The sequence below is a fragment of the Puma concolor genome, chromosome A1 (assembly GCF_028749965.1).
Source record: "Puma concolor isolate L17-30 chromosome A1, mPumCon1.1.hap2, whole genome shotgun sequence".
Classification (NCBI taxonomy): Eukaryota; Metazoa; Chordata; class Mammalia; order Carnivora; family Felidae; genus Puma; species Puma concolor.
Window position 1 is genome coordinate 147,769,601 of NC_141667.1, and position 13,353 is coordinate 147,782,953.

A 13,353-nucleotide genomic window follows, 5' to 3' on the forward strand; every position below is an offset into this window, starting at 1 on the left:
ATACTCATATTTAAAAAAAATATATCTGTTTAGGGGAGCCTGAGTGGCTCAGTCGGTTAAGTGTCTGACTTCATCTCAGGGCATGATCTCATGGTTTGTGGGTTCGAGCCCCGCATCGGGCTCTGTGCTGACAGCTGAGAGCCTGGAGCCTGCTTCAGATTCTGTGGCTCCCTCTCTCTGCCCCTCCCCTGCTCACTTGCTGTGTCTCCCTTTCTGAAAAATAAATAAAACATTAAAACAAATTAAAAATATTTGTTTAAATGTTTATTTTGAGAAAGACAGAGTGTGAGTGGGGGAGGGGCAGAGGGAGAAAGAGAACACACGTGAGAGAACATCTTAAGCAGGCTCCATGCTTAGTGTGGAGCCCAACGCAGGACTTGATCCCATGAACCTTGGGATCATGTCCTGAGCTGAAATCAAGGGTCGGATGCTTAACTGACTGAGCCACCCAGACAGCCCTAAATATTCATATTTTTAAAGTGGAATTTACTTGAAAGGGACAACCAAAAATCAACCAGATAAATCTTATAAGTGTGAAAGAGGAATCTGGGAACTATTAATGTCCTTTTAAAAAGTAGTATGATTTTTTAAATAATGAAAAAAGAATCATAAATTATGAAAACTGATTCCCTTTTTTTTAAAAGATGATGTCCATGTTCTTAAAAAACTATTTCACAGTCTTCTGAGTTGGCTTAAAAGTAAATAAAAAACAATAATTTTATCAATGAGTCCTATGGAGCCCTGAAGGTCATGGTCAAACCCAGAATGCAGTTCTCCTCTCAGAGGGAGGAGACTGAAGGACAAATATGAAACCCAATGGTATTGTCTCATATTCCATGTACATTTTCCATGATACTTTCAAGTCACTGTAAGTAGGAAGGCTTTTAGAATGGGGTTTGAATAATTTATATAGGGAAAGAGCATGTGAAGAAAAATCTTTTAAGGTGGACCATCATGTTAGGGCTAATTGTTGGTTTGATGTACAACACAAAGTTGGGGTATCCTCCTCCCAGTGCATTATCAGTCACCGTGCAGGGCTTCATTCCAACACACCTCACCATGAAGGCTGAGACCTCACCCATGCTTACCTTTGCTAGGTCCACCAAGGTGTTGGCTTGGTCATTCAGTTTCCTCTGCTCCATTTTTACACTTCTTAATCTAAAAGACAGAATCTCAAGTCAGAAGGGTTCCTTCCTGTCTACTGCTGTCATAACGCCTTCCAAAGAGCATGCATAAAATCGACAAGAGCAAATAACTGCATGGATAATGCCTTGAACATTTGGGGGTCAAGTTCAAACTGGTTATGTATCTGGAACAATGAGAAGCATGCTTCCCCAACACCGCAAAAAGGAAAGGAGAGAGAGAGAGAGAGAGAGGAGAGTAAGAGATGAGGTGTCCTTAGGACAACTATTTACCAGGGAGTTAAAAGTTGAATTGGGAGAGAGGCTCATAAGGACTTAACCATATGAGAAAAGCCAAAACATTCCTTAAAATCCCAGTATCATTTCAAATAGACATAGGAAGAAATAGGCAAAGCGACTAGACTTTCATCAATGTTGGAGCAGTGAGCACCTTCCTATGCCTACATGACTAGATACACAGGATAGCCCTGTTCAGTTTGAGATGGATTGGGTTAGGTATTTGAACCTGATGAAAACACAGTGATAAGTGAGATTCTTAGTAGCAAAAATAAGACTTTTATTCAACCAGCAGCAAGAGAACCCAAAACACATAAGTCTCTTATTCTTCATTGTGTTTTGCTCGACTTTTATCTTAAACTGCCATCGAATTTGAAGGGAAGCCAGGCCATTTCCTTGGGAGAATTTCCCTTAATTTTTTTCTTGTAGATAAAAGTCAACGGACAATTAAAATGTCTGACAGATGGGGTTTCTGGTTGTAAACTTACTTTTAGATGCTTTTAAATATCAGTGCATATATCTGATTGACAGTCAAAACACTGCTGTTAAAAAAAATCTTTCTTAAGGATGACTTTTACTAGTCCTTACTTTATTTACTATAATATTTTTGAAAACATATTTATTGGGTGCTTACTCCCTACCAAGAAATTAAGATTTTCCAATAGAAAAGGGGTTGTTTGTTCTTTAAGCCAACAATCCGAGCCATGCTCCAAATGAGAAGCACATTTCTCTTGGGTACTTAGTTTAAAAACAAAAAACAAAAAAACAAAATCCATGCTAACCTTATTACCTGTAAATGACATGTCATTTACAGAGTATAGTGTCGATGTTGGAGAGAGTAATCTTTATAATTTCCCAATTTCAACGAAAGGTAGTTACAAAAAAAAGGATCAAAAATTCACAGGGCAAGATTTTACTGCCAGGGAGATTTTTACAACAAATGTTCAGTAGTGCGCAGTGATTTTGTTTTGAAACTACGCTATGCAATATGTCACCAAGTCTGCTTGACAGTGAAGACAGACTTCCTTCTGCCAGTATGGGTTTAACTGACACCTGCCTATAACATGATATTTAACAATGTAAAACAGCTTAAGGTTATCACTTGCCATTGCGAGTCTGTGTTTCCCTATTAGAATGCTTGGAACTAAGTTAATTGGCTCTTTTCTACACTATTATAGAGATGGACTGGGTGTAAGTGTAAAAGGAATTTACAAACAGGTATTCGAATCTAACATGTTGTTGAGATAGGCTTCTCTAAGTACTCACAAGGATTACAATTCTTGATGTACACCTTTTAAAAACAAGTCCCCTTCCACCCCTCTCCCCCCTGCAAAAAACAAAAAGCAAAAAACAACCCTTTAGACATGTGTGAGGTCATTCTACAGAAATGTACTAGAGAGAACAACAGTGTCAGATGTGGCCTCCCTTCTCCCTGGCCCTATTTGACCTTCAGTTTCTTAATGTATGAAATGAAGTGGGTTAGGATAGGATGGTATTTCTAAAGTGCTGTATTTGTACCGACAGAGGTGTTCGAGGTGGCTATGTGATACTCAAACCAGAAGACATTAAATACTAAACCAGATGGAGAGACAGTTACTCCCTTTTATCCTCTTCCAATTCTTGATTATTACAAGAAAAATGTCTCAGGCTGGTCCTCTCCTGTTTTTATCTCCCAACACCTGCTCTTCTCTCCTTTTTGAAAAGAGAGCAGGATTTCAGCTGAGCGCTTCCTGCATGCAGCAGTTCCGTGGCTAGAATCCAACGCCAGTGTTTCAAATGTTGGTGGATACGACCTCTCCCTCTCTTTGCTGGGAGCAGGAGCGGCTTTTTGTTTTTGTTTCATTTTTGTTTTTGTTGGGTTAGCCATTTTGTGATAATGATTTACACCAAGCTTTATCTTCAAATTCAAGGAATGGGACCCTTAGCACATGAATGACTCAAGTCTGGGGAACCAGATCAGAAGCCTCCAACCACTTGGGAGTGCAGGCAAGGCCCTGAGGTTGGCAAGCCCAGTGAAAGGGCCAGTGCGTGTCCCTTAGCTGAGGTGGGTACTCTGCTCTTGAATTGCCATATATTATGTTTCTGACAGTAGAATTTTGCCCAGTTGTTGTTTTTTTTCCCACTAATCTGGAAAGCTGACATAGGGTAGCCCCCTATTGAATCAGAATCCCTTTAAGCTCCTTGAACTTAAACCATCTTGCCTTGCTGTTCCTGAGGCTGTACCCTAGAATGGGTAGAAAAAGCCTACTTAAAGCTGCAGCTGCCAGAATAAAAGGTAACATGCATGTGTATTTTACTTTCTTCCCCCCCCCGCCCCCCGCAAAAAAAAGAAGAATAAGGAACGTATGTTGACTTCTTCCTTGTGAACTTCACTTATCACAGGAAAGTATCATGATTTTGGATCACATTTCCATAGCAGCAATCAGACTACTGAAATTCACAAATAAAGGACCCGCTTGGATGCATGCAGCCGGTAGAAAATTCTGCAAATGTCGAGAGGAGCGGCTCACACAACTTACTTCCGAGCTCTATTTTCATTTTGTTGAAATAAAAAGACAAAACAAAAGAAAAGAAAACTGTAAAATATTCCAGAACAGAGTAACACAGTGTGGTGTTCAGTTGTGCACAGGGGGCTCGATTCATTAGCTGAGAGATCCTGTTAAGGCTCTGTAGGATCTTGGCATGGTGATCAAAGAAAAACACGGTTCGCTTATGGTATCATCCTTCATTGCTGAGACTCCCCCCCTCCGTCCCGCCCCTGAAATACAGTGCTTCCTCCAGAACGAGGTTCAGAAGGAAGACCCTCTAGGAAGTCATCACGGCCTCTTTGATACACGATGTCCAAGTAAACTGTAGGAACCGTTTTGACCTAATATGAATGTCATGGGGTTAAAAGGACAGTGTTCTACATAGTAGGATGATTATAATGTCGGTGGTGTTTTTTGGACGGCACCCATCTCTTCCGAGTTGGGGCTTCTTAGAAGCCTGGTTTTCTGACAGGTGGGTCATCTGAAACTCAGTGTTAGAGAAATTATGTGTACTGAATTTCTCGGCTCTGAGACAAGTTCATGTCGACTGCTGAGTCTACGGTTGAGATAGAAGAGTGATGAGCTTTAAGGTTAAAGTTGATACCAGAAAAAGTATTCAAAGGTATTTAGGAACAGAATGCTTCAAGGCATTGAGTGATGATCTAAAAAGACAGATCCGTTAGTGAAACAGAGGACACAAGCCTGGAGAAGCAGGCATCCACCAGAGACGAGGGAGGCCACGTGTCAGGGAGAGAGGCTGTGAAGTTTGGAAAAGAGGGGAGTCCAGACAGAGCTCTGGAAAAGCTCTCAGGTCAGACGGGAGGATGGGAGAGGCCAGGGAGAGAGCTCTATCAAATGAGTTTGTAACTTCTCCCTCAAGCAGCAAGGTCTGATTTCACCCGATGCCATTTCACCGAGGCTGATGGTCTCACTGTGTCTGAATGGGAGGCAATGGGAGCCTTGCCCTTAAGAATCGAGCCCTGTGTGCTTTCCTGTATCACTAACTTAAAATGAGAGATTATGCACGATTAGAGTCATCTAGCCAAACCCAGCCCATATAAATTTCCAATTGTATTTTTTTTACAAAGTACCCCTCCCACCTCAAAGGAAATCTAACCCCAAGACTATATCATAAAAACAATTCAGAACATTTGAGCTGCTCGAAGCTCATCTACTTTAGAAGTTCATGTTGCTACCGAAGAAACAGACTGAGAAACGCCAAAGAAGCAGAAGAATTCATAAGGGGTTTCCTCTGTTACTCTATCCTGAAGCAGCATTGGGAAGACCCACATAAGCTGTACCTTGAAACTCTTAAAATCGGGTCAGGCCACCTTCCAGCAATCTAACAATTGCTTAGGGACAATGTGTCAACTTTGCTTCCCCAAATATTTTTTCCTAGCATACTATAAAAATTTTCAGACCTAGAGCAAAGTTGAAAAAAAACTTACAGCGACCATCCCTAAGCTGTCTGTCCCCTGGGGTTTCAGCATGAATGCATTTCACAATAAAAATATAAATGTATAACATTCACATGTGGCTACAAAATTACTACAGAAACTACCAAAGCATTTTTTTCCCAGTGTTTTTGTTAGATATAAAAACTCACCAATGGCATCAAAGGCCAATTTCATTTCATTATCTATTTAATAGGTACATCATTCTGATAGAAAGGGTTATAAATACGATGCCGGAGGACATGGGGTATGTGGCTGCTTGACCCATAGACTGACCGCACCTGCCCACACCAACAAAGGTAAGTTTTCTTTTTAATAGACTTGAGCAGTATAGGTTAGTGGCAAAACATTAAAAGTACAAAGAATGCTTTCCCAGTATATACACATTATACCGTGTATACTTCTTCTACGAATGTTAGGTTCCTATATGGTTGTGGGTGTGTAGGAATGCCCTCTGTGCCAGGAGGGCTATGTCTGGTGACCCTGGAGGGAGAGGCCTGTCCTCAGAAGTGAAGGCCCAGCATCCCTTAGGGGACTCGCTCTCTGAGATCTAAACTTGAAGGAATAAAGATGTGGAGGCTCCACAGGGTGGGTATTTGGTTATAAAGGTGGCCATGAGCTTCAGCAAAGCAGCTCCCTGTGTGAGCCAGATCTCCTACGTGTTCCTCTGTGTTTCGCTTTTATAATTTCCCACACTTTGAAAGAGTGTTACCTTAAGATTCTAGCCTTTCCTTACAAGGGACAGAAAGCACAGTTGTGGGCCCGGTGTGAAGTCACAGAACTAAAGGTGAAGTGATGTCGCTTTGGTGCTGGTAGTGGCAAGATCATGACTGAATAGCTCTGAGTGGCCAGGAGGGCTGGCCACTCTACCATCCATGCAGAATCTCCCTCTCTTGTAGATCTCAGGGTGCCTGGATTTGATTCTCATTAAGGCAGGCAGCAATTTCTAGACGCAGTCCACATTTCCAGCGATAGTTATTCAAAAAACATAGTCAGAGGGAGAGGTCAAAGGGTAGCATTTGAATGCTTAGTGATTTCCCATAGAATGTGAAGTGTGATACAGTACCTATGAACTACCTAGATATACAAAATAAAAACTCCAGCTTCAGAGCTTTTCCGGTCTGCTGTGCTAGGCAGCTCTGAGAAGACCCACCTTACTATGTAATCCAGACACCTAGCGTTTACCCACCTTTCTGTGATTGCCCTGGTAGGCTGCATGAGAAAAGCCACGTTTCTGACCCACGCATGTGACTGAGCTGCTCTTCCCCATACAGAAATGCCACTGAGTTAAGAGCAAGGCTGCACAGCCTCGAGACTGATGCCCACATGAATGTACTTACGGTAAGGATGCTGCCAGCCTGGGGGAGAAAGAGCTGGTGGCTTTCAGGTCATTATTGATACTTACTATAGACATTTGTCTTTTCAAAGTCTATGATAGTTATATATAGCATAGAAACAAAGTAACATGAAAGAACTTAAGCATATGGAATAATGGTGGCCTCCGTAAGGTCAGAATCATTGTAAAAGGCACTATAAAATCTATAATCAACATACAGCAAATAGAAAATCCCCTATGTCCTGAGTAAAGACTAGTTTAAAAATGCAAGTATTAAATCAAGTGTAGGTACTGCCTTCATAGAAAGATGTTGGCAGCCTGTTTAAAAAAAAACCCAGAGCGATCATAAAATATTAAATGTTTTTCAAGATTTTGCAGTCAATACAAACGAAACATCCGAGGGCAAGCCATATGAATAAATAAGTTATATTAAGATATACAATTGCAACTGAAAATAAGGTTTCTAAAGAGAGAAACTGAGAAGACATTTTAATTAATATATTAAATGACTCTGCTCCCAATAAGGGATGATTTTGAGTCCAAAAAAGAACTGACAATTTTCTCAGCATTTCATTTATGGAATTATTAAATTGCCAAATAATGTCTTCTGGGAACACACATGACAGTGTTTTCTTTTTTCCCCCTCTCACAAAAGAAGAATAACCAAGTATGGGAAATTAAGACCCAGAGTTACAAAAAGCAGGATGACAATGAATGAAAAATGGTACTTACTGATGAATAGCTTGCAAGAATTTTCGTTGATGTTTTCTTACTTTTGCATGATCTATCTTTTTTACTAGCTTTGTATTTTTGTAAATTAGCCATGTTTCCCTGAGTACATTGGCAGCTGCGTTTTTCACCTGTTAAGAAAACAAACAAAGCAGTTGATAAATTCCCAGAGCAGAATCCTTTGCAAACATGGCCAGGGGTCCTATTCTTTTTTTTTTTTTTTTTAATATATATTTTTTAAGCTTTTATTTATTTTTGAGACAGAGAGAGACAGAGCATGAGCAGGGGAGGGGCAGAGAAAGAGGGACACACAGAATCTGAAGCAAGCTCCAGGCTCTGAGCTGTCAGCACAGAGCCTGATGCGGGGCTTGAACTCACAGACTATGAGATCATGACCGGAGCTGAAGTTGGATGCTTAACCGACTGAGCCCCCCAGGGGTCCTATTCTTAATCCCAAAGATCACGGTAAGTTCTAGCTCTGTTTAGTAACTATTTCTCAAAAGAGTATTTTTCTTGAATCTGTGCATTTTAAAAGGTACCTCTGTTTGTCTGGCACAACATTTAGGTTGAAATATTAGGGAGGTACTGATCTCTTTCTGGGCTTCTACCCATCAGGAACATTTTCATCCAACCAGTTCTTTTAAAAAGCAAGAGGTGGTTGTAACCTGTCTGGCAACATTGCAGGGGGGGTCAGGGGGAGGTTGGAAGAGGTGCTGAATTCTGCACCTTGTATTCCATTTGTTTTCCCCATGTTCTCCATTTCCCTGGAGAGAGGCAAAATGCCAGAAGGCCAAGGTGAATGTTGTCTTTTGCAAGCTTGCTTGGCATTTTTGGCTGTGAACTACAGGAAGGGCATGTTTCCACTGCTCAGTGTCCAAGCAGACCTATTCTTCTGCCCTTTCCGAGTGACTCAGCAAACTGTTAGCATGCTTTAATGAGCTGACAGTCTATGTTGTCATGATTTTGTGGGTTAATTTGAGTACACTGCATTTCAAACGGATGGGACAAACCTAAACGATACAAGTGTTTTAATGACACGGCTGAGACCTACTGTGGTTGATGGAAGGTATGAATACTTCCTAGTAATATTCAAGCACTTACTTTTGTGATTAGCTCTTCATCAATTTCTGGACATTGATAAAGGCCCAGCCACGGACAAGTTCGTCCTTCCTTGCTCACGCTACAGGTTCTGATGACCCAGAGCTTCCCCTTAAGCTTGTTGTTAATGACTTACTCTAAGAAATTGATCCATTGGATTCTTTTGAGTGATGGATAAAGGCTGTTTCACAAAGAGCAGGCTGCTGGGGGGTTGGGTGGAGGAAGACCACTTTTTAAGAAAGGCACTGTGGTAGGGAAGAGAGAGCCACGAACTGGACTTGAGAAAGGGTTCTAAGTTCTTGACTTTGGACTAACCAAGTGAAGTCAAGGGGATGAGCTAACCCTTGCAGGACTTTAGTTTTCTCTTCCCTACATGAGAAGAGTACAGAGAATTATCACTCAAGTCTGTTTCAGGCCTTAGACTTTCAATAAGGAAGAGTCTTAAAATTACATGACAACTATGATCCCAAGGAGGTATCTGTATTTTTTGACTTTGAGCACCGAAAGCATCAGGTTTGGTAGCTGATGGTGAATCTTTTTCACGCTGCTGAAAAGGTTTCTTTTTGAGGGAAATTGCTAGAACCCATTTGAAGAAAACGACACTCTCCTAAAACTGCTTTTAGCACTGACTTTGGTCTATAATGCACTTTCTCTGGATATTCATCAGAGCCTGCACAGAGAGCATGCATTCTGAAACCAGTGGAAAAATGAAACGTCAGGTGCTGAGCACCAGCAGAGCATCTGAGAAACAGCACCACTATCCGCAGTGAAGTTCAAAGGTGTTCCAGTTAAATTCTTTGCTCTTCATTCTCATGGAAACACATTTCTCTTCTTTACAGGGGTAGGGAATGCTTTTCCATTTGGTCCTCATGTTCTTTTCAGAGGTAACGATGCTATATAAGTGGCTAACGGTTGAGGACATTGCTTTTATTTTTTATTCATTTTTTAAATGAAAGTTTGTTTGTTTATTGAGAGAGAGAGAGAGAGAGAGAGAATCCCAAGCAGGTTCTATACTGTCAGTACAGAGCCCAACATGGGGCTCATACTCACAAACCGTGAGATCATGACCTGAGCTGAAATCAAGATTGGAGCACTCAACTGACTTGAGCCCCCCAGGCACCCTGAGGACCTTGCTTTCAAAGGGAGAGGGGTGGGAAGTTACTGGCCAACACTGACTGGGGTTGGAATAGGGTCCTTCCACACTAGGAAGCAGAAGGGCCAGTTAAGCGAGGTCTCAGCTCTCTGAACAGCTTTACCACCTGGAAGAAGGCAAGGGGGCTGGGTGGCCGCCCCCTCCCTGATTTTATCAGCTGAAGACACAGAGGAGGAAGCTAGAAAACTTGGTAAAAACAGGTGGGACCATAACACAGCAGTTGAACATAGTAACGTTTGCAAGAGAACAAAACAATTGATTTCACTTTGGATTCCCATCCGCACACAGCAAACGCCAAATGACCCAAGTCCTTAAATCTTGAACAAGGCGATTCATTGCTTGTCATCGGTGTATTTTATATGATTGTTTTTCCTCTTTGGGATGGCAGGGGAATGGCTGAAGGGGAGTAGGGAACCTCAATTTCTGAATTCATGGGGGTGAGTGAAACCCCCAAGTTCTTTGTTGCAGGGTTCACATGCACAAAATGCTCATTGTAGTTGACAGGCTAAAAAATGAACATGATTCCTCGTCTGAAAATGAAATCCCTACAGCTGCTTTTAAGAACTGTGAAACACAGGCACTTATGTTGAAACATTTCCCTTTCTAACTCTCTAATAGGTGGTGAAACCCAGGAAGAAAACTCTGGAAGCATCCCATCTGCTGCTTTTTCAAAGTAGCGGTCACAAGACATGTGTCCAAAAGTAGAAATATGTGCTCTCTGCTTACTGGTCACATGTGTCTGGAATATGTTTTTCTGGTCTGTCTTTGGGTTGGAAGGGACAGGGTGGAAAGCACCTCAGTGTTTCACAAGCTCAAACAATGGGGAACTATCTGTTACATGACCATGACAGAAAACTTATAGGGGAAACTGGAGAAGAAAAGTTGCCTTGGAGGGAAAGTTTCCTCTGCTTATGTACTTAAGAATGCTGCCGTGACGTCTAACAGTGTAAACCTAGAGCTCTGTCCTGCCCTTCGAGGGCATTTATAGACTCTCAGAAGACAGGGGTATTGTCACTAACCTTTGTGTCTCCCTAGCTCAGGGCTTCGGACATAGGTTGCGCTAAGTATTTGGTACCATAGTGTATACATTGTATCATAAGAACTCCTTTTTTTTTTTTAGTATTTTTATTATTTATTTTTGAGAGAGAGAGAGAGAGAGAGTGCATGAGCAGGGGAGGGCAGAGAGAGAGGGAGACACAGAATCTGAAGCAGGCCCCAGGCTCTGAGCTGTCAGCACAGAGCCTGATGCAGGGTTTGAACCCATGTACCGTGAGATCATAACCTGAGTTGAAGGCAATCACTCAAACGACTGAGCCACCCAGGCGCCCTGCATCATAAATTCTAATCATGAGCCACAGATACATATTTATTGACCACAGGACCTTCTTTTAAAAAAAAAAATTTAATGTTTATTTATTTTTGAGAGACATCATGAGCAGGGGAGGGGCAGAGAGAGAGGGGGAGACACAGAATCTGAAACAGGCTCCAGACTCTGAGCTGTCAGCACAGAGCCTGATGCAGGGCTTGAACTCACAGATCGTGAGATTATGACCTGAGCCAAAGTCAGACGCCCAATCGACTGAGCTACCCAGGTGCCCCGACCAAAGGACCCTCTTGATAAGAAGGGTATACAGGTTACAGAAGAGACGTAAGATCTAACTACGTCTTCCCTAATTTCCATTTACTAATTCAAATTTATGAAGTGTCTACCATATGCTAGAGCCCATGATGGTTGTTATGCGGGATCACAGATCTAGCCCTCAAAAATTAGTAGCTGTAGTGATTCTTGTGCCAATTAATGAGCCAACAACTCTGTGCAATACTTTCCTAATGTCAAGAAACAAGGAGAGTGAGGGGAAGGTTCTTCTCCCCTCCCATCATCCCTTCCTCCACAGCCAGGGAAAAAAGGAAAACATGAACATTTGCTCTGCCTGACTCATGCTCCATTGCAATTAAAATCTTTCATCAGAAACATTTTGAAAGGCATAATAATAATCAGTTATGTTGAGAAAACAAAAGCCCTAAAAGCAATAAACTATTAAAGATAACAGTACTTACCCAGATGCCTTAAAACCACCTTTGCAGTTAAAAAAGTCATGAAATGTTCTATCGCTGACGTTTACAGGCGGTGATGAAATACTAAAGCCAGAGGTCGTAAGGTAAAATATATTTTTAAGTGTAATAATACTTGATAAACCACAAAAGCACTTAAAAGCTGACTGACTTTTCACTGAAACTTTGCCTTGCTCAAACCTATACAGATACACATTAGAGCACTGTTTTAAAGAGTACTTTGTTTATAGTTTTCCTTTGCTTTTGACTCTTCTGATTGTTATTTAATTGATTTTTTTGTTTGTTTGTTTGGTCCAGTTTCCCCTTGCCTCTCCCTTCAGAGACTTATTTTGGTGCAATGCTTCCATTCTTATCAGATTTAAGAGAAGGGACATAACCTCTGACTTAAGAAGCAAGAGTTTTCCACCTCTCGTTCTTGTAACTGTGGTAAAATGGGTAAAATGTTGCTTCACAGGCTGTGGGCGATGCCTCCAGGCTGCCGGGGACAAACACAGACAACACTTCTAAACCTGGACACTAGGACCACATGCCGCCCAGGCCCTCTTGAGAACGGATACCTGGGGCTGGGTGAGTGCTATAGCTTTGGAACAGGGCAAGGTCAAGCGATCCAGTCACTTTGCTTTCTCACCCTCGGGGCTGTGTCTCCAAGCACCATGTAAAAGCTCCAGAGACTCAATCCTCCAGAATTTCTGTTCGCTTGTTAAGAGATACGTAGGACAAAAAATTATATAACTGCATAATGGTGTTCTTATTATGGATCTTATTGAGAATTCTTAACAGGATTGGAAACACCCACAGTGGACATTAATATGTATAATTATCCTTTGTGGTACATCTAGCTACTTTAAAAATTACGTCTGGGCTCTCAGAATTGCTTGTTTTCAAGTTTCCTTCCAAAATGAAAGTGTGCAGAGGGCCAAACTCCAGGATTTCTTCTTGGTTCAGATGCGACTGAGGAGTAATAACATTTCCAAAAGATATAGCACAGTATCTATGCTATAGTATCTCTGGAAGGGTGATAAATTGCAAATCTATTAAGTTGCTGGTCCCATCTTACTAAAAGCCCAGTGACAGGTTATTGTCCTTAGGCTAATGATTTCATTTTGAAATCATTAGATTATTCTGGGTACGTGGCCACTTCTGAATTGTAGAGTGGCATGTTAAACTTTTGGAATTGCATAGAACAATCTCCCTTAATAGACTGTGCAAGGCATAATGTGCTGTACTTTCACACATGGTATTTCATGTGGCTGATGTTGTCCAACAGAGAAACGATTTCTATGTGAAATTGTTCCTCTGAAAACTTGTGCACAGTGAATAATTTTTCATGGAAACTGTTCAGTTCAGTTACGAAACACAATGGGAGGCTTGGAAAGTTACATTTCTTCTCAGAAGCATAATCAATCGTTTAACACTCACACTGCTTTTTTTTTTTTTTTTTTTTTTACAGTCATGTTCAGATTTCAGAATGTCTATCATCATTACCTCTGTTGACCATGAGAAAAAAAGGATTTCTTCTGCCGCACTGCTTCAGGGGATAGTGGTAGTTTTCTCCAGCGGTAAG

At 41.4% G+C, this 13,353-nt stretch overlaps 1 protein-coding gene across 2 annotated transcripts in view; it reads right to left on the reverse strand.

The window, feature by feature from the left end:
- KCNN2 (potassium calcium-activated channel subfamily N member 2) overlaps positions 1-13,353 on the reverse strand; it is a 474,348-nt gene that overhangs the window by 2,282 nt on the left and 458,713 nt on the right. The window contains exons 9-10 of one of the 2 annotated variants that reach the window (XM_086705936.1): positions 7,479-7,596; positions 1,089-1,177 (exon numbers count right to left, since the gene is read on the reverse strand). In XM_086705936.1, the coding sequence (XP_086562062.1) occupies positions 1,089-1,177; positions 7,479-7,596 (207 nt within the window). Of the gene's footprint in view, positions 1-1,088; positions 1,178-7,468; positions 7,597-13,353 lie in introns of both variants that reach the window. The other variant, XM_025924196.2, reaches the window with a different exon arrangement.